Raw genomic sequence first — 20,506 nt, 5'->3', positions numbered from 1 at the left:
TTAGCGTTTACCTGACTGCAGCACAGAGAAGAGGTCATTGTTGGGAAGGCTGGTATCGCTCCTAGTTTTCTTTGCCCTGGTATGACTTTGCTTGGTGTAGATGTCTTAGAGGTTAGTGAGTGCACACCCAGTGATGTGTTCAGCTGACTGTCTTTGGAGTCTTGTGGTCCTGCTGTTTCCAGACTAGTCAGAATGCTTTTAATGGTGGATGTGTATTAGTTCTTTAGTAGCTGAGATGGCTGCCTGAAATCCCTGAGGCATCTGAAGTGGTAGAGATGATGTCATGCCTTCTTCACCAAACTGTCCATATGCTTCTGGTCAAAAACTCTTTGACTGACAACAGTGTGTGCTGGTACATTGTCATGGTGGACAAAACAGTTTTGGGTGCACCATTTCTCTGAATGTTTTTCACTGATGCTTTCCCGTAGAAGCCTCAGCAGGTCAATATGATGTTTCCAGTTAACAGTCTGTCCACAGGAAATAACTCTTTATGAACAAGTCCTTCAAAGATGAATAAAGTCTTATACACGATTGTAGAATAAACTGCAGGACTATGCACTCAGTCAGCTCTGCACCATGTCACTCGAGGGACTGATTACCCAGACGGTAGGCATACGATACCTAGCGGCTTATTGGAGGACTACACCCTACCTACTATTGTGTTATTATCCAGTTTCCGGAATTTCTGGGTGTTTCTGGAATTTATGAGAAAAATGAGTCTGTGTCTGAGAAGCCTTTAAAAATCCCAGATGGTTTTATATCCACTTTAATAAATGAATAAGTATCTGTATGTCTATCTGGTTGCATTGTCACCATCATTCCAACAGATGGTGCCTCACAAACATTTGTAGGAATAAAATGCATTGCATTTGTCATTCCAATAGATGGTGCAACACAAATATTTTACTACAAATAATTGAATCACCAGTGAAGAATTCCTAGTAGATTTTATGATGGTGAGCTACCCAGGTCTACATGCATCAATGTGTTTTTCCCCGCCTTGGTTTACAGTTGCTTTCAGACTCTTTTGGTCAAATGTTGTCTTTAGTTTTCGTGATGTTACCAGATAACTCTATTGTCGCCCGTTCTGTCCAGAGCATGTTGTTCCAGAAGTCCTGGCCTTTTCCTAGGTGTTCATGAGCAAACTTTAGTCTTGCCCTGGTGTTCTTTCTGGACAGCAAAGATTTCCTCTTGGCACACCTCCCATATAGAGCTAATTTGTGTGGATTCTTTCTAATGTTGGATTTGTGCACTTTGACATCAACAGTAGCAAGAACTACCTGGAGGCCCTGTGATGAAATTCTGGGTTTCTTCAACACTTCTTTCAGCATCTTGCGTTCTGCTGTTGGTGTCCTGGCCTGAACAAGTTGGCAAATCTTTATCTCCTTGTAAATGATTTTCTGGGCAGTGAAGTGGTTGATTTTCAATAGTTAAATCTTTTTAAAACCCTTTTCAAGCTCATAGGCATCTGTAACCTTCTTTCTAATGGACTCCGGGGGCTCGTTCTATCTCGGCATGGTGGTAACAAAGAGCAAACCAAACTTAAACGTCTGAAGTTTAACTAAGATATGTTTAGACAAGATCCCCTCTAGTGATGATCTGATTATTTGCACCTGATTTTACTTTGAGGTAGGGTTAAATGGAGGGATGCACTTATTTTTTTCCCCACATGTGAAATTTTGCAGTTTATTTGATTTATACAATGGACAGTAAATGTAGCATGATGTTTTTTTGTGTTATATCACTTTTACCTATAGATAATGTGTAATTGAAGATTAAATCTTGGTATGTGCAAATAGCTTAAACAAAAGATAACATTTCATGGCTTGTACTTTTTCCAGATGACTGTATGTAGTTTTCTTATATCGTTATATTGAATTTATTATTGTATTCACTACTCTTATTTGACTCTTCATTCAAAGGTTCAGCACACTGCAATGAACTGCTATACATGTTGACCAGCCTGATACATTCTTTAAAACCGCACATAATCTGAGAAATTACAGAATAGACAAACCCAAATATGTCACGCAGCTGCACCATTTATTCATCCGTCTATTCAGCCTGCAGTTTGAAAACCTCTCTGTTTACACACAAAAAATGACAAACAGTCAGTTCCTTGGATGCTGGCTGCTTTTTTTTCATATAACTCAACATGGCACACATTAGTCAGCTCACAACCTAAGCCTGTTATTCTTTGGTGAACAAAAGTGCAGATGTTCCCATCTGGCCTTTGAGTAGTTTTAGATAAAGTAGCATTTCTGAAAAAGAAACATTAAATTGCATTGCAACAAACTCTATATATGAAGAAATCTAGATTCAAATACATCATGAGTTCTTTCTCCAAGTGTCTTCTGTGCCTTGACGCCTTATGAATTACAGCCTGGATGTGGACCAGTCAAACTGAAGTCTGTTGCGCCTTCTGCGTTACTTGTAATATCCTTTCGCATGCACTGTATAAAATAGACATTTGATTGCTTGTTGGTTGGCAGACCTAAAATCTCGCATTGAACTGTTTTTCTAATCTGGGCAACATTCCATTGTCGTACCAGAGAGCAACATTTCAGCCTGCCATGTGTGCCAAGAAATAATTTATTTTGTAATAAAATCATGAATGCTTTTTTTAGTGGAACAAATGACCTTTTGTTCTCTGTCTCTAGCCTCAACTGTTGTAAATGTGTGACTGATAAATGGCACCTTTAAAATTAGTTGGCAAACAGCCTGCATGGACCTAAAAATTCCATCCCACTTGTGGACTGCAAACGAGGTCGGCATTTATATTAAGTATATGCTGCGCTGCTCCCCAGCCCCTGCAGGGCAAAGAACCTTCCTGGTTAAAGGCCATAAAATGATTTTGACACACACCAAAATATTCACATTGCTGGCACATCCAATCTTAACCAATGATGAAGGTCCACTAAACCAGCTGGTCGTCTTTGTGTTCAGCTCCCTTGCATTTCTCCATTAAACCAGAGCTGCTCTTTGATTCCTGCTTAGTGCACTCAGAGGAGAGTCTTAACAGGTGACGGCAGACCTGCCTCCTTGAGGTTTGAATTTAAAGCACATGTCATTGCCTCTTGACAGAACTGGAGACTTGTAGCCTCTAATAATGGAGGCAGCCCTGTTTGTGCACCGAGCTGATGCTGTCAAGAGCCAGCACACCGCCTGCTGCCGCTCCACAGACATTTAATACAAAAATAGAAGTGCCTGAGACGCGATCTGCAGCCAGTGGACCTGCATGCTGTCATTAACTGGTATCCCTGGTGAGAAAAGTAACATTTATAGATCATAAAGTGCCTAATGAAATTGACGTTGGGCTGAATAAGAGACATGGTGGGGGGTGTTAGCATGCCACTCTTTTTCTAGGGTGTTTTTTTTTTTTTTTGCAAAACAAGAAGTAATATGGATTTTACCATGATATTTATTATAATGGTTTGGGGCCTGGACATTTCCAGAGGTGGTGAAAAGAAGAGTGCAACCAAAATGAGTTTCTTTTTTTTTTTTTTCTTTCTCTCCAGGACATGGTGCGTAGGGGAGAAATCATCAGCGATGTCATGGAGGACGAGTTCTACCTGCGTCGCTTGGATGCTGGACTCTTTGTGCTTCAGCTAATCTGTTATATTATGGTGGAAATTAGCAATGCAAATATTCCCCAGGTAATATAAAATAGTGACACTTGAGCTGATAAACATTTCCCTAAGACCTGCTTGATTCCGGCGAGCAGCTTGATCTTTGTGGAGCCTGTGGTGATGGGGAACATGAATATGATGGAGTGAGCTCCACGTCTATCATCATCATCACCATAGCGCCACAGCATTTATGTTAATGAATCTTTTGTTCTTGATACATACAATTCACTAAACATACTAAAGTGATGTAGTTCACTCCATGAATCAGGTTTTAATGACACAGCACTAGCTAGCATTCTGAAATCCACCCCAGATCAGGGTTGTTTGGCAGTCTGAGCCTATCCTGACATTTATTGGGATAAAGTCACGAACCAACTATTGAAAACTTGCCAGCCCATCATCATCGTAATAATTTGTTACATTTATATAGCACTTTTCTCACTTCAAACCGCCAGTAATTTGTAGCACCCCCCTGGATGATGCAAGGGGAGGCGTTTTTGCACCAGTACGCTCACCATACATTACATGTTAGGTGGGTGAAGGGGTGAGAGACATTGGATGACTAGGGGGCCCAAATGACTAGGCTATGGTGGGCAGTTTAGCCTGGACATTGGGATGCTCTTTACAAAGTATACCCATGGATCTCTTATGGCCGCAGAGAATCGGGACCTTGATTTTATGTGTCATCCGGAGGACGGTGCCATTTGTACAGCATAGTGTCCCCATCACTACAATGGGGAATCAACATCAATATTCAGATCACAGGGTTAGCGACCCATGCTGCCCTCACTAACGCCTCTTTCAGCAGCATCCCGGGCTTTTCTTAGATGGTCTCCCATCCACAGTGTAGCAATACCGGAACATGCCTAGCTTCAGGTGGATGACTTCTTCTGAAGTGCATGTGGTATGGCTGCTGGGGCCCATTTCAGAACCTCCTCTTTGGGCTGTGGGAGACTTGGAGAATCTGAAAAAAAAAAAAAAAACCCAGGGAGACATGGGTAGAAAGTTCAGACAGCAAATGGACAGCAACTAGGTGCTAGACCTACAAGCAAGAGCGCACCTACAAAATTATGAGGGCAAAGTTGGTTTCTCCTCTCTATTTAAAATATCATGGCCTTGTGCAGCACAGCAACTGTTTCTAGCCAACTTACTGTCTACAACAGAATCATTTTTGGAGACCACAGTTATTCTGTTTAACCAGTGGTGTTTTTTTTTGTTTTTTTATAACTGAACTCCAGGCAATCTTTCTGGTCAACAATATAAAGACCTTAACAGCCTGTTGTTGGGCTCATCTGCCCACTCATACTTGAGCTCATAATGATGGTCATATATCTGCATTATAGTTTAGACTTGTAGTCTTCTCATGATTTCCCCCCAGGAAATTCACTTACTACCCGCTTGGTTCTCACTTTTCTGCCCACACAGGACCTGAATGAGCTTCTCTTCTTACTAGTCTTGGTCTATTGTAATTATGGTCTGTAAACTGTTTCTTTTGTAGGCCATTTTTGCATCTCATACAGGTGTAAATACTGTATATGTGCATGTTTATGTATATTGTATTTGTACATGTGTGTGTGAATATATGTAGTATTAACCCTTTTATAAATTTTCATATTTTACAATATTGAATCTCCCATTAGATTTAATTTGGCTTCTTTGACACTGATCAGCATAAAAGGTTATTTAATGTCCAAGTGACATCAGTTCTCTGCCGTGGTATTTAAATTTGTTACAAAATATAAAACACAAAATAATTGATCAGATGAATATTTGCTCCCTTCAAGTCAGTATTTAGTAGATGAACCTTTGTTAGCCATGTCAGCCTTGAGTCTGTGAGTGTGTGTAGGTCTCTTTCTCTCCATCTCATTGAATAGGAAAAGAAGTTCCCCTTTCAGGTTGCATGACGATGACGAGGGAAGGGCCTTTTTCAAATCCATCCACATATTGTCAAAATGGATTGAGATCTAGACATTGACTCAGCCTGTCCATGGCATTACCATTGTCATTTTGAAGCCATTCCTGTGGTGTTTTGTGGGAGGGAGACTTCATCAGGTTTTCCTGTACTTCACTACATCCATTTTATTGTCTTCCTTCACAAGCCTTCTAGGATCTGCTAAAGTTAAGCCTCCCCATAGTATGATGCTACCACCAACATTGCTTCACAGTGGGGATGGTGTGTTATTAGGTAATGTGTAATATTTGGGTTATACCAAGCATGGCATTTAGTCTAATGGCCAAAACCTCAATTTTGGTCTTGTCAAATCATAAAACTTTTTTCCAGCTGACATCAGAGTCCCCCGTTTTATCTTCTAGCTGAGATGTCATGTGTAGTGGGGTATTTCTTTTTTTTTTTTTTTTTAGTAGTGGCTTTCTCTTTGCCACTTCCCTCACAAAGCTATAACTGGTGAAGCATCTTGGCAGCAGTTGCCTGCACAGTCTCTCCAGTCTCACTTATTGTTAGCTTACCATTCCTTCAGAGCCCTCTGAGGTCTGTTTGTGGCCTCTCAAACTCGTTGTCTTCAGTTTTTGTGAATGGCCTTCCCTGGGCAGATTTACAGCTATGCCCTACTCTTTTCCATTTCTTGATAATTGTACTCCAAGGGATATTCAGTGATTAGGATATTTCCTCGTCTCCATTCCCTGACTTGTGTGCTTTTCATTCACCGTTTCTTGGAGTTGCATGGATTTTTCTTGTGTCTTCATTATGTAGGTTAGGTCGCCATACTGACTCTCACTACAAGCTGAACCTTTCAGATTCAGGGGTGTTGTACTACAGTGAACTGAAAAGCTCAGGTGATTTCCATTGATCACACTGTTTGTGTGACTTTTAAAACCAATCAGGCGACCAGTTAAGATTTAGGTGTGTCCTTTTGAAGGGAGTGAATATTTAACCATAAATATAAACTCAGTCATTTTCTGTTTTATAAATGTAATTAATTTAGACTACCTTGCAGAGATCTCTTTTCACATTAACATTAAAGAGGCTTTGTGCAGTATGTCAAAACAATCAAGTTAAACTCGCCACGATTCAATGTTGTAAGGCAATAGAATGTGAAAACTTCCAAGGGGAAGGCACTGTATATGTCTGTTTGCCTGTGTTACTCTCTTTTTAAATATTTAAATGTTGGAAGCAAAATAAGATTTTGGCCAATAAAGTAACGCTGTAGAAATTTTAGTACTGATGTGCCCTGAGGCCTTGACTATTTATTAAATGTTGTACTCTCTGTTGTCTTTTTTTAGCTGCAGCAGAGAGTCCACCAGATCCTAAATCTCAGGGGAGGCTCAGTCAAAATAGTGCGACACATTATGAGAGGTAAGTCTCGGCTCTCCTGTGCTGATGCGTTGAGTCTCTAATGGGACGCTGGCATTTCCAGAAGTAACCCCTCACATACGGGCAGAACGGCTCCTTCTGTAAATAAATAACACAACATTGGAGGGTCGTCCTTGCACTGCAGAACTGTGAAGATGAAGGTGACTCTGCAGCAGCTGCCTCGTTGCTTAGGAGCCCATGGGGATGAGAGAAGCTGCTGCTTTTTTTTTTTTTTAATATATTGGGAGCGCTGTACAGATTGTTTCATTTCTTTGTTTTTGGGATTATGAGGGAGTGATTCAATGGGCATTTAGACACTGAAATACGTAAATTAGAGTTAGCATACGTTTTGCTGGCACCTCTCCAAAAGTGCCCTTGCCGTCCCTCTTGCTGCCAGGACTCGTAGATCTCTTGAAGCCCATTCGTGATAAATGGAGTCAAAATCAGTATGCCGTCACATGTTTTGTGTTTCTAAGCTTTTTGTGCCTTAGATATTCGTTTTCCGTAGCTTTGTATGTCAGCTTGTACTTGGCACTGCTGCTAATCAGTATGAAGCGCTGTTTTTTCTTTTTTTTTTTTTTAATACAAAAGCTGCATGAAGCTTGCTGTAGCAGCTTTGCTGCTTGGCATTCAGTGTTCGAAAGTCTGGTCCTCTGGTCTCCTCAAAGCAATTTAAATTGCCGCTCATGCCTCTGGACACTTGCCTGATTTCATTGTGACAGATCACTGACTTGGCCTACGCTGGCCTGGTCAGACCCTTGGGCTTTTCTAGATTTCTTGTTGGCTATGTCAGAGGGATGTGGTGCTAGTCAGTGATGGGAGCCTCCGCTTCCAAAAATTAGAGGACCACTGTGCATGTACATGGGTGAGAGCATCTTATTGAATGCCTTTGATGAACCAAGTCATCTGAAACCAGTAGTCAGAGTGTGCCAATTGCTAGTGTCCACCCATCTTTTATACAATGAAGGAAGATGCTCATGCGCCAGATAGACTAGATGGCATACTCTTTGTGCCTTTCTGGTAATTTCCACCAATGTTAATTATGCAAGAATCGGGTGTTTCTTTTACAGAACCGGTTTTGACTGGTTTCCAGCATTGTTCACTTGCAAAAGTTTAGAATGGCCTAAGAAAGCTGTAGACAATGTATAGCAAAGCCATTTACACTGAGACCACTGGCACAATTGTGTTCAAACATGGCACCCCCAGTGTGACATACTTGTCTGGGTGAGCACTGGGCTTAATTACCAGCAATTAAAAAAATAAACTCTTCAGATACCATCAGCCATCATCCTTAATTGCTTCTCTCCTGGCTGATGGCTGCTCTCCTCCCAAGGCGTTTCCAGGTTAAGTGGTTTAAAAACTAAAACCTGACCCACCGTTGGTTACATGTTGTGTGGTCTATGCATGCAATGCACCAATGCCCTTTGCAGGCTTGTTTTCTGCCTTGCACATAAGTGCTGCTTGGTTTCTGTAATGAATGGCGTGAGGATCAGATGAGTGGAAATACAGGGTGGCATGCTTTACAGATCCTTCCTCCCGTGTTGCGCCCAGTTGTGGAGTTTGAATGGTCTTTATGTCAGTGTGACTTTTCTCTTAATGCCCTGTTTTCTCCTACATTCTCAGATATGTGCAGATTAGGTGAAATGGCAGTTCCAAATTATCCAGGACTGGCAGAGCTTTTTTCTTCTTTGTAGCCAGTGCCCCCCACAACCCTGAATAGAAGTCTTCAGATTTCAGATTGCTTTATTTCCTTGAGTTCAGAAGGCTCATGGTGCTCAGAAGGAACAGTATCACCGATGAGCAATTCCCTCTCGTTGTAAGGGCATCAGTGGTGTCAGGCCTGTGAATTTGTAAGAGGCACGAGTAATCTCTCCTCCATTGGGGAACTTTTAGGAATGAGGGGTGGGGAGGGTCTTGATTCCTGCTGCTTTAGTGTGCCTTATGATGTACCTCAGCTCACTTAGGCCAGTCCATGTATCACACAAGTAAATCTTTCATTGACTGACCTGCCCACAGCAAACACCTAAAATGTGGCTTTGTGTTTCTCTGTTAGAGACCCAGGCTTTCGAGCCTCAAGGATGCAATGCTGATCATCCTTAAGTGGGGTATTGACCTCCCCACTCAGTTCACACTCCGGTCGGGTGGGCAGTGGTACAGATCTTGTGAAACTGTTCCTTTCAAAACCTTTCCCTTCTCACTTGTGTTTTTTAGAATATGCTGAGAACATTGGCGACGGCAAAAGTGAAGAATTTAAGGAAACCGAACAGAAAAGGATTCTGGATTTGCTGGAGAACTTCTGATTGGACATTACCAAGTGAGGGGAGGTCTGGACCTCCAGTTTTTAACATTAAAGCTAAGAAGGAGACAAGGAGTTCCAAAAGCCCCAGCACACAGAGCTCCTCTGGGATTCATCCTGGATTTCACATTTTTGTAATGACCGTTTCATTGAAACCCGTGAGTGCTGAAGTACAACCCCATTTTAACACGCAAAGCCATTGCTTTGCCCACTCTTTGTTCCTTTTTTTTTGTTCTCCTGCTGGCATTTCTTTTTGTCTTCAGCAGTGGACATGACTTTTTAATGTAGATGTTTTTTATTTAAACTGGAATCGCTGAAGTAGAAAATCACAATGAATGTCAATGTCGTGGTCTCGATGGCCTGGTCAAATGCCCTTGTTTTATTCATTGCTCACACTGTTGGCCAATTATGTGGAGGGATGGCGAGAAGAGCCGAGTGCTGTCTTTGTCACGTGATTTGACTGAATTCACACATTCTCTATTAAAGAATGCCACTGAGCTGTTCTTATAGACGCTGTTGTTTTTGACACATGCAGCTAATGAGATGTGAGGAACGAAAGCAAAAAAAAAAGATGGCAGTTGTTTGGTCTGCTTTATCATCTTCACATTTGGTTGAGTGTCTATTAAAATAAAGTATTCACCCCCTTGCAGTTTTTCACATTTTATTGTCATACAACATTAAATCATTGAAGATTTAATTTGGCTTTTTTTGACAGATCAACAGAAAATGACTTTAATGTCCAAGTGAGATGTCCGCAAAGTGGGCTAAATTAACGACAAATATTCAAGTCCTTAGCTGGTAGATACACCTTTGGTAGCCGAGACAGTCTTGGTTTTGTGTGCACAGGTCTTTTTTTATCAGGTTTGCACATCTGGACACCTCGGTTTTTCTCTGATCATCTTTACCAAACTGCTCAAGCTCTGTCCGGTGTCACGCCGATCAGGAGTGAACATCCGCTTGCAAGCAAATTCTCAATTCAGCCACTCTGGGACATTAAGATTGTTGTTTGGAAGCCTTCCCTTTGTAGCTTTGGTTTAATTCTTGGCGACATAGTCTTCCTGGTCTTCTCCCAAGTTGCGGGTTTCTTGCAGACTCCCATCAGCTTATCCTCCAGGATTTTCCCTGTATTGTGCCAAGTTGATTTTCCACACACACAATCCTTCCAGTGCCTTGCTGCAGACAAGCATCCCCACATGATGCTGACACCACCATGCTTCATGGTGGGATGGTGCGTTTTTAGACAATGTGCAGTATGCCTTATCGTTTAGTCTGATGGTCAAAAATCTCCAATCAGACCCCAGAACCTTCTGTCTGGTGACTTCAGTCTCCTGTGTACCTGATGTCTTGTTCAGTTTTTGTTGATAGCCACACTGTTTCCGTTTCTTCATAATTGAATTCACTGAATAATCAGTGACTTGGGGATTTTCTTGTCTTCGTTCCCTAACGTGTGCTTTTCACAAGGTTGCTTGCAGTGTTCTTTGTCTTTATTGTTAGTCCACCATACTGACTCGGCACACGTGCATTCAGGTGCATTTATACTGCAATTCATTGAAACCCCAGACAGGTGGTCTCCATTGTACTAATGAGGTGACTTCTGAAATCGTGTGGCTGCAGCAGTGAGAGTTTAGGTGTGCCCTGTTAAGGAGTGCCCTGTTAAGGAAGATGAACACGTAGGAGATCAACATGCCATACCCAAGTAAACCCAAACATCTGACACCTATCATGCATACGTTTTGAGTGTACACTGCCACAGGGAGATCATGTCAGCCCCACATGGATGACTGGTCATGGCTTTTGAACCCAGAACTCGTTACTCAAAGTCCCCCAGACTCCGTATTTTTGCTCAGACCGCAATAGAACGATGGATTCTCCTGACATAAGACAGCAGTGGATTTACCATTTGGAGTGTTCTTGGTGCATAACCCAGCTGGTCGTGCCGGTCCCAAGTCCGGATAAATGGGGAGGGTTACGTCAGTAAGGGCATCCGGTGTAAAACTTTGCCAAATCAATATGCGGACAACAATACAAATTTCCATACCGGATCGGTCGAGCCCTGGGTTAACAACGACCGCCAACAGGGTGCTGGCGGAAATTGGGCTACTGTTGGCCGAAGAAGAAGAGGTTGGAGACGTGTCCAGAGGCAGGAGGAGAAAAGTAAAGAGAGTGGAACTGAGGGTAGGAACTTTGAATGTTGGCAGGATGACTGGTAAAGGGAGAGATTTAGCAGATATGATGGAGAGAAGGAGGGTTAATATATTGTGTGTGAAGAGACTAAATGAAAGGGGAGTAAGGCTGGGTGGATCGGAGGTGGATTCAAATTGTTCTATCATGGTGTGGATAGGATGAGAAATGGAGTACAGGTTATTCTGAAGGAACAGCACGTCAAGAGTGTTTGGAGGTGAAAAGAGTGCCAGGCAGAGTGATGATTATGAAGCTGGAAATTGGAGGTGTGATGATGAATGTTGTTAGTGCATATGCCCTGCCAGTTGGGTGTGCAGTGGATGAGAGAAGATTTTTAATGAGTTGGATGAAATGAGCAGTGTACCCAAGGGACAGAAAGTGGTGATTGGAGCGGATTTCAATAGACGTGTTGGTGAAGGGAACAGAGGAGGTGATGGGTAGGTATGGTGTCAAGGAGAGGAATGAAGAAGGTCAGAGGATAGTGGATTTTGCCAAAAGGATGGACATGACTGTGGGGAATACCTATTTTAAGAAGAGGGAGGAACACAGGGTGAGGTACAAGAGTGGAGGAAGATGCACACAGGTAGATGACATCCTATGCAGAAGAGCCAATCTGAAGGAGATTGACGACTGCAAAGTGGTGGCAGGGGAAAGTGTAGTTAAACAGCATAGGGTGGTGGTCTGTAGGATGACATTGGAGATCAAGAAGAGGAAGAGAGTGAGGGCAGAGCTCAGGATCAAATGGTGGAAATTGAAAAAAGAAGACTGCAAGGTTGAGTTTAGGGATGAGGTGAGACACGCACTGGGTGGCAGTGAAGAATTACTAGACAGCTGGGCATCTACAGCAGGTGAAGTAAGGGTGGCAGCAAGAAGGGTACTTGGCGTGACATCTGGAGAGAGGAAGGAGGAAAAGGAAACCTGGTGGTGGAATGAGGAATTACAGGAGAGTATACAGAGGAAGAGGATGGCGAAGAAGTGGGACAGTCAGAGAGATGAAGAAAGTAGACAAGAGTACACGGAGATAAGGCGCAAGGTGAAGAGAGAGGTGGCGAAGGCTAAAGAAAAGGCGTATGATGAGTTGTATGAGAGGTTGGACACTAAGGAGGGAGAAAAGGACCAGTGGGGTACAGAGAGGAACTGAGCTGGGAAAGATGAGCAGCAGGTTAGGGTGATAAAGGATAAAGATGGAAACATACTCACAAGAGAGGAGAGTGTGTTGAGCAGATGGAAAGAGGACTTCCTTGAGAGGCTGATGAATGAAGAGAACGCAAGAGAGAAGAGGTTGATGATGATGTGGACATAGTGAATCAGGAAGTGCAACGGATTAGCAAGGAGGAAGTAAGGACCGCTATGAAGAGGATGAAGAATAGAAAGGCCGTTGGTCCAGATGACATACCTATGGAAGCATGGAGGTGTTTAGGAGAGATGGCAGTGTAGTTTTTAACCAGATTGTTTAATGGAATCTTGGAAAGTGAGAGGAGGCCTGAGGAGTGGAAAAGAAGTGGACTGGTGGGCCGATATTTAAGAATAAGGGGGATGTGCAGGACTGCAGTAACTACAGGGGATAAAACTAATGAGCCACAGCATGAAGTTATGAGAAAGAGAAGTGGAAGCTCGGTTAAGAAGTGAGGTGATGATTAGTGAGCAGCAGGATGGTTTCATGCTAAGAAAGAGCACCACGGATGAGATGTTTGCTCTGAGGATGTTGATGAAGAAGGATAGAGAAGGAGTTGCATTGCGTCTTTGTGGACCTGAAGAAAGCATAAGACAGGGTGACTGAGAGGAGCTGTGGTATTGTATGAGGAAGTCTAGAGTGGCAGAGAAGTACTTAAGAGTGGGACAGTATATGAACGAGGGGAGTGTGACCGTGGTGAGGTCTGCGGTAGGAGTGACGGAGGTGGGATTACATCAGGGATTGGCTCTGAGGCCTTTCTTATTTGTAATAGTGATGGACAGGCTGACAGACGAGATTAGACAGGAGTCCCCGTGGACTGTGATGTTTACTGATGACATTGTGATCTGTAGCAATGATAGGGAGCAGGTTGAGGAGACCCTGGAGAGGTGGAGATATGAGAGGAGAGGAATGAAGGTCATTAGGACCACCAAGACAGAATACATGTGTGTGAATGAGAGGGAGGTCAGTGGAATGGTGAGGATGAGGGAGTAGAGTTGGCGAAGGTGGATGAGTTTAAATACTTGAGATCAACAGTACAGAGTAACGGGGAGTGTGGAAGAGAAGTGAAGAAGAGAGTGCAGGCAGGGTGGAGTGGGTGGAGAAGAGTGTCAGGAGTGATTTATGACAGATGGATATTAGCAAGAGTGAAAGAGAAGGTCTACAGGACGGTAGTGAGACCAGCTATGTGATATGAGTTGGAGACGGTGGCACAGGAGACAGAGCTGGAGGCGGCAGAGTTAAAGATGCTAAGATTTGCATTGGATGTGACGAGGATGGACAGGATTACAAATGAGGTCATTAGAGGGTCAGCTCAGGTGGGACGGTTGGGAGACAAAGTCAGAGAGGTGAGATTGTGTTGGTTTGGACTGTGCAGAGGAGAGATGAGGGGTATATTGGGAGAAGGGTGCTAAGGATAGAACTGCCAGGGCAGAGGAAAAGAGGAAGGCCTAAGAGAAGGTTTATGGATGTGGTGAGAGAGGACATGCAGGTGACGGGGGTGACAGAGCGAGATGATGAGGACAGAAAGATATGGAAGATGATCTGCTGTGGCGACAGCCGAAAGAAGTGTTTTTGGCGTGTGCCCACCAACCTGTTCAATGAAATAGATTGAGTATCCGTGAGTTCAAATGACCAATGGAGTAACCCTTGGGTTGATGAAACGATTGAATATGCATGAATCAAGTCTTTCTCCAAAATCAGATGTGAGAAATTCTATGCTGCATTAAATGACCCAGTGTCCGCACGCTCCATTGGTAAAAGTAAGTTTGGCTATCAAGTAAGGAGCAAAGTCACACAGGGGTCTTGGTGTGAGAGCTCCAGGCCAGCAATGGCTTTACAGGTCAACAGTGATTTCAAGCAATTGAGTGAACTTGGGTTGCAAACTTTTAAAGGAAAAAATGACAAAAATTACAGTCAAGTTTTTCAAACCTTTCTTAAGGTGATGGCATAAATTACCAAGTAGTGTGATGTAGAGCAGGACCTTTGGAGACCTTCAGGGCTAAACTTGATATGATTTTGGTGTTTCGAGGTCAATAGGGTGGTTGAGTAGCCAGCTCTCATTACAGTTTGTCTGATTGCGTCGGGTGTCAGTCCATCACATGCCATATTCACGTACTGTAATTGACAGGATCTTCCTGTGGAGGATGACCGAGTGTGACTTTTGAACCGAGAACTCATTAGCTGAAGTCCCCGACCTTTGTGCTTCAGACCTTAGAGGGCCGTGAGCACTGGAGCGATGGACTCTTCTGGTGTGAATGTAAAGATGTAAACTCAATGGCTTTACCTTTAAATCTTGACTAAAATGTATTTTGGCGAGTGTATGTAAATAGGTTGGTTGCAATTTTTGGGCTGGATATCCCGTTCTCTTCTCCCGGTCCTGAGTGCCAGTTGATTACGTGCCATACACGTTTAAATCCCCGTTGTGTCAGTTCAGACTTTTATTATTTGGCTTGACACCTTGAGACAAAATTTGTACCATTTCCTCGATTTTCAAAAATGGAGTGCAGGCAGATGAATTGAGTTACTCGGGGTCGCAGTGTCAGTAGTGGGATTTGAACCCTCAACCTCAAGGTTTTGGAGTCCTAAGCTTCAACCGCTACGCCACAATCTGCCTTGGTGGTGCTGATGACCCAAAAGGAAGAAAGCATTTGTGTGTCTAAGCAGGACTGGCGTCCCGGCTGGGACTTCTACTCGCGCAGACTCTTCCATAACCCTCCGCTACTCACAGGTTAAGTATGGTGCGTGTAAGGCGCTATACAGATTGATTTAATCGAACAGCTCTAGGCGCCAGGTTCCATTAGCCCTTTGGTTACAGCCGTCAAATACGCCCACCTGACGTCCCCCACATCCATGTCTTGATGTGTGAGTCGGCAGGGGGCAATTTTAATTCAATTCATCGTAAAACAACAACAAAAAAAGGCAAAACCAAGAAGGTCGCCCACGCCTGTTAGCGACCTGTCACACCTCGCCGGCGTCTCTGGCCAATTAGCCGTGGAAAGTCAGACCCCCGCCTTGACACGCTGCGGCGGCCACCTCCTAATTGTCTCCTCCGAGCATCTTGACGGATAAAGTGTCATCCTCCGTTGGGCGCGCGCTTTGTTATTCCAGAGCGCGGCCTTGCTCGCGCGAGCACGCGGATCATCGGGGTGGCTGCGCTTTTCCTCGCGCTGCGCATTCCCGTAACTCCGTGGCTCGGCCCCTTTAAAAACGTCTGCCCTGTAAAAGTTTAATGAATAAATCAGCAGCTCAGATCCCTCCGCCTAATTGATGTCTCCGTTGCCAGCCTGGGCACTGCCCCCCGCATCCCCCCTCCCCTCACCTTCCTCCCTCACTCTCTCTAATTTTTTTCCAGATCGCATCTCCTTCCGCCGCAGTCTCCGCCAGGCAGGAGCAGGGACCGGCAGCGGAGCTCGCTGTCTGCACCACTGGCACTGCACCTTCTCCCCAGCCCGACAGGAGTCCTACTTCTGCACATCGAGGATAATTCCGTTTGGCTCTAAATTGCGTTTTTCGCCCCCCACGCGTCCCTGATGTGAGCGGGGTAGCCAAGAGTCCTGGGAATTGCAGAAGAAGAGGAACAAAAGCGAAACAATGGGAGCGTTTGGAGTGATCCTGGGGATTTTACATTACATAGGAATCTACATTCAACTTAGCGCCTCGGCGAAATCAGGTGGACACCCGGACGCGCCGAATCACATCTCCGACAACGGTAAGCGGGGCTGGCCAGGTGTGCACGGCTCAGCTCAGCCAAAGTCCGAATTTGCGCTTCATCTGCTGCCCGTCTTGTGCAGCGATCGAGCGGCCGCCGGGGGTTGGTGGTGGGCTTGGGTTGTCTGTGCGGCGTCTTCTTTTTTTAATGTGAAATGGAAGAAGAAAAAAAAAGTAAAAGCAGTCGGATAAACGTGGACGGTGCGGGTGCGTGTGAACCTCGAACTGCTCCTCCCCAACCACCATCACCACCCTGGTAGGTTTTGCGTGATGTTCCACAGACTGTTCGCATTGGAATTGGGGGAGCTGGAGCAGTTGGAAAGTGGGTGATGCGTGGGTGGTGGTGGTGGTGAGGATGACTGGATTGTTTGTCTGTCTCTCTGTCCCTCTGCCTGTCTGATTCGTGACGCCACTACAAAAGTGAAATGTCGGGGTCGCCGTGTGCGACTACAGGTGACACGCGAGGGAAGCTGGGATCCCTTCTCACGGGCATTGTATCGAACAGCTGGCCACTTGGATGTTAATTTAACAATCGCGGTGTATTTTAGCATTAAAAAGCGGAAGAAAGGCGGGAGGGTAAACGCTTAACCAATCAGGGTGACGGAGCCAACTCTGGCAGCACTGAGCGCAAGGCAGGAAGCCGCACCAGCCCGTCGTTTACTTCGCGATTTGAACCAAACGGCCCCGCCCACTTCAACTTGGTCGGCTCTTGGGCCGTAGCCCTCCTTATTTCATTTAAACTCGGCATGGACGTCTCCTTTTGCTGCCTGCTCACCTCGCCTCTGCCCTCATCGAATTGAATGTCGTTTTCCTGGCACTGCCAGGCTACTGCTGCTGCTAGCACAGCATCGGACTTCTCTTTAGAGACTTAAAAATCAATGTGCATGTGCGGACCTCACTTTTTCTGTACCTTATTATGTTTATGATATGCCCGTGCGTATTGAGTTTATAATGTCATTTTCGCATGTCGCTTATTATTTTTATTTTTTTTCTTTGACACCTTGTAAACCACATTGAGCTCCGTATGAAATGTGTCGTTGCAGTAAATGTTGCCGTTGAGATTATCATGTCTGACGTGAAAAGTGCTATAAAACTCCAAATGGCTTTTTTTTTTTCTTGCCTCGGCGTGAATGAATAAATGAGACGTTAAATTCCGTCTACGGGGTATCGCGTTTCCGACAAAGTGGGACATGACAAGATAAGAAGATGCGCCTCCACAACTTTTGTTGATACGCCGAAGGTCGGGGGGCTGCGTGGAAAAGCCGAGACAAGGGGGCCGACAAAATAGGGGAGAGAACAATGAGCGAAGACACCACTGAAAACGCATTCCTCGGATTCCATCAAGGCAATAATTAATAAAACAGAAAAAGGAAATGAAACTGATGTGCGGGGGCGGAACGGGGCACAAGTCCCCGATCCAGCACTGGGTGATGGGGTCACAAAATGGATGGCAGTTGAAGGGAGAAGAGTGAGTAGAAATTAAAAAAAAAAAAAATGTGGCTCCGTGCGGCGTCCATTGCATTGACCATGACGGTGAGATTTGTGACAAATGGAGAATGTGGCTGGAGTGGAGGCTGGTGGTCGACGTTTCGGTGAATTTCACGTTAATCCCAATTTGAGAAGTGGAATTATGTGAGAAAATAAAAAAGGCAACCCGCTGGCTAAATAAACACAAGTATGGTTTTATATAGCGCCTTTCAACCCATCACGCTTCTCCCATTCGATTAATCCCGTCCTATATCTCGATTGCATGGGAAGCATAAGTCAGGACATGACGATGGTAAAGACACCCGAAGACCCCCACCAGCCGCAAGCACCAATTAACATAAACGACCTGATTTGTGAAAACTGGGGCGTCCGACATAACCCCAACGGTAACACGGGGAGAACGTGCAAACTTTGGCGCAGCCTCGACATTTGTGAGACGGCAGCGCCTCGTTGTGGCCATCGTGCTTAGACATCCAAGTCCAGTCTCTGACACTGAAGACACAAACAAAGGGGGAGCTGGCGGACTCCGCGCCGAACCCACGACTCTGTCCGGTTAGCCAAAGGGATTTCAATCCTCGCCGAAACGGTAAATGTGAGCGCTTTGAGTGTGGGAAAGGCGCTATATGAATACAATAGTTTAGTAGTGTTAGATTTGGATAGCACAGTGGAATGATGCTGCCTAGCAACACCGAGAACAGGGGCGGCGCCATTGAAGTTCCCGGTGTGGAGTCTGGTGAACCGGTTTGTGATCTGTGATGGACTGGCGCGCAGTCCTGCTGATGTCTCTGCCGTCCCGCCACTGTCCCCGCCTTGCGTCCGATGCCTGCTATGACGAGCATCAACTGCCTCGCGACCCTTCATTGGGGAGAAAAGGGCTAGCGAGATAGATTGAGGACAGATCGATCGATAGATGAAAGGCACTATATGACATAATCAGAACTTTATCGTGAACTTGGATTTTGGCATTCAATTAATGCATACAATCAATAGATAGCTGAGTACGTGATGAGTAAATGTAAGCACAGCCTTGGAAAGTGGACAACAAACAGGGAGAACATGCAGGACGAGGACCGGGCGAACCCACGACCCTATCTGACCATCCATCCATTATCCAACCCGCTATACCCTAACTACAGGGTCACGGGGGTCTGCTGGAGCCAATCACAGGCAAAACACAGGGCGCAAGGCAGGAAACAAACCCAAACCCTGGGCAGAGCGCCAGCCCACCGCAGAACCTATATGACTACCCAAACTTAATTCAGTAATCCATGAAACGGTAAATGCTGCCGTCACCGAGCGTGGGAGAGGCGCTATATCAATAAAACGTATTTATTATTGGGGCTGTAAGGGGCCTTTTCACCAATAGCCTCACTGACCCCTCCTCCCCAGACCAAGAGTCAACATGACTAAGGAAGAGAAACGCCCCCAACATCCCTCCATTATCCAACCCACTATATCCTACCTACAGGGTCACGGGGGTCTGCTGGAGCCAATCCCAGCCAACACAGGGCGCAAGGCAGGAAACAAACCCCGACAGGGCGCCAGCCCACCGCAGCCCCAATAAAACAGTGGAGTAAAATGGCGATGAAGCGATGAGTCTCACGCCAAAATCAGGAGTGAGAAATGCCGCTCAGCATTCTTGCAAGTCACCCGGGTGGAGTCTGAGGTGGGGGTCTTAATCCAGCCTTGATGATGATGTTGGTGATTATTATTACCATTATTATTATTATTATTACATGTAAGTGTCACCTTAGATACCGGTAGACTCCGCACGGGCGCGGGACTCGAACTCGAAATCCGTGAAGGCAGCAGGGTCACCACGCATATATAGCGCCTTTACCAGTGCGCACTTTGACGTGGCTCACCGAAAGTCCCGTAGCGCATCAAATGCTGTCTGACCAAACCGCCAGGCGCACCTGAGAGACCAACAACCCCAAACCCCACCCAAAAAAAAATCGGGATCAGGGCGCCCCTCTTCTGTTCTCTTCATCTTCGCTTTCTCTTCCACTCCCCTACCACGTCCTCCTCTTCCTCTGCCGATGCTGTCAAAGCACTGCGCTCGCCTTCTCCGTGCTCTGGGGGTCGTTATGAGTTGCTCACAACCCATTAATTTAATTATTTTAAAGTAGTTACTGCGCTGTTTATGGTTATTTAACAAAATAGTCGGAATATTAATAAAAAATACAAATTTCCAACGCCTCTCAGACTCCACAGACCGCCATTTAAGCCACACGCCCCTCTCTCCCCGAGCTGGCCACCGGACGGCGCGAATCCTTTTTGCGTTAAACGCTTTAGTGTAGCGGACAGTTGTAACGATCCGTCATGTCATTAATAATAATAACGTATTTAATTATATCCTCGTGGCTTCCACACACGACTCAATGTCCCCGCCGACGGACGCTGGCTCCCCGTTCCCGTTGGTTCCTGCTCCATTTTTTCAGCAGTTGCCGATTGTTGATCCGCGCCGTTCGGGTTCGGAGAGCAGATGACTGAGCTACGAATTATTTGTCGAAACGAGCTCAGACCGACTAGGAGGTCGGGGGCTGAACGCGCAGATGGCGCCTGGCATTCATCTTCACCATTCGTGGATTCGCAGGTGACACAAAACGCGACCCGCCGGCTTGACACCCGTCAACAAGGCAAGCTGCTCAGACGAGTCCCGCCCACAAGGCCCACCCGACCCCGACAGACCTTTTTAACGCTGACTGGTTCTTTAATGG

General features: G+C 45.2%; 2 protein-coding genes across 2 annotated transcripts in view; both read left to right on the top strand.

Annotated features, from left to right (window-relative positions):
- Nucleotides 1-9,897, top strand: part of ctnnbl1 (catenin, beta like 1) — a 115,142-nt gene extending 105,245 nt beyond the window's left edge. The window contains exons 14-16 of the mRNA XM_039767354.1: nucleotides 3,519-3,656; nucleotides 6,870-6,942; nucleotides 9,151-9,897. Of these exons, the coding sequence (XP_039623288.1) occupies nucleotides 3,519-3,656; nucleotides 6,870-6,942; nucleotides 9,151-9,239 (300 nt within the window). The 3' untranslated portion in view covers nucleotides 9,240-9,897. The remainder of the gene's footprint in view (nucleotides 1-3,518; nucleotides 3,657-6,869; nucleotides 6,943-9,150) is intronic.
- Nucleotides 9,898-15,754: 5,857 nt separating this feature from the next.
- The window catches only part of vstm2l (V-set and transmembrane domain containing 2 like), a 68,881-nt gene continuing 64,129 nt past the window's right edge, over nucleotides 15,755-20,506 (top strand). Inside the window, exon 1 of the mRNA XM_039767353.1 lies at nucleotides 15,755-16,299. Within this exon, the coding sequence (XP_039623287.1) occupies nucleotides 16,182-16,299 (118 nt within the window). The 5' untranslated portion in view covers nucleotides 15,755-16,181. The remainder of the gene's footprint in view (nucleotides 16,300-20,506) is intronic.

This window comes from Polypterus senegalus, chromosome 10, assembly GCF_016835505.1.
Source record: "Polypterus senegalus isolate Bchr_013 chromosome 10, ASM1683550v1, whole genome shotgun sequence".
NCBI classification, from domain to species: domain Eukaryota; kingdom Metazoa; phylum Chordata; class Cladistia; order Polypteriformes; family Polypteridae; genus Polypterus; species Polypterus senegalus.
This window is presented reverse-complemented; position numbering and strand designations above follow the sequence as displayed.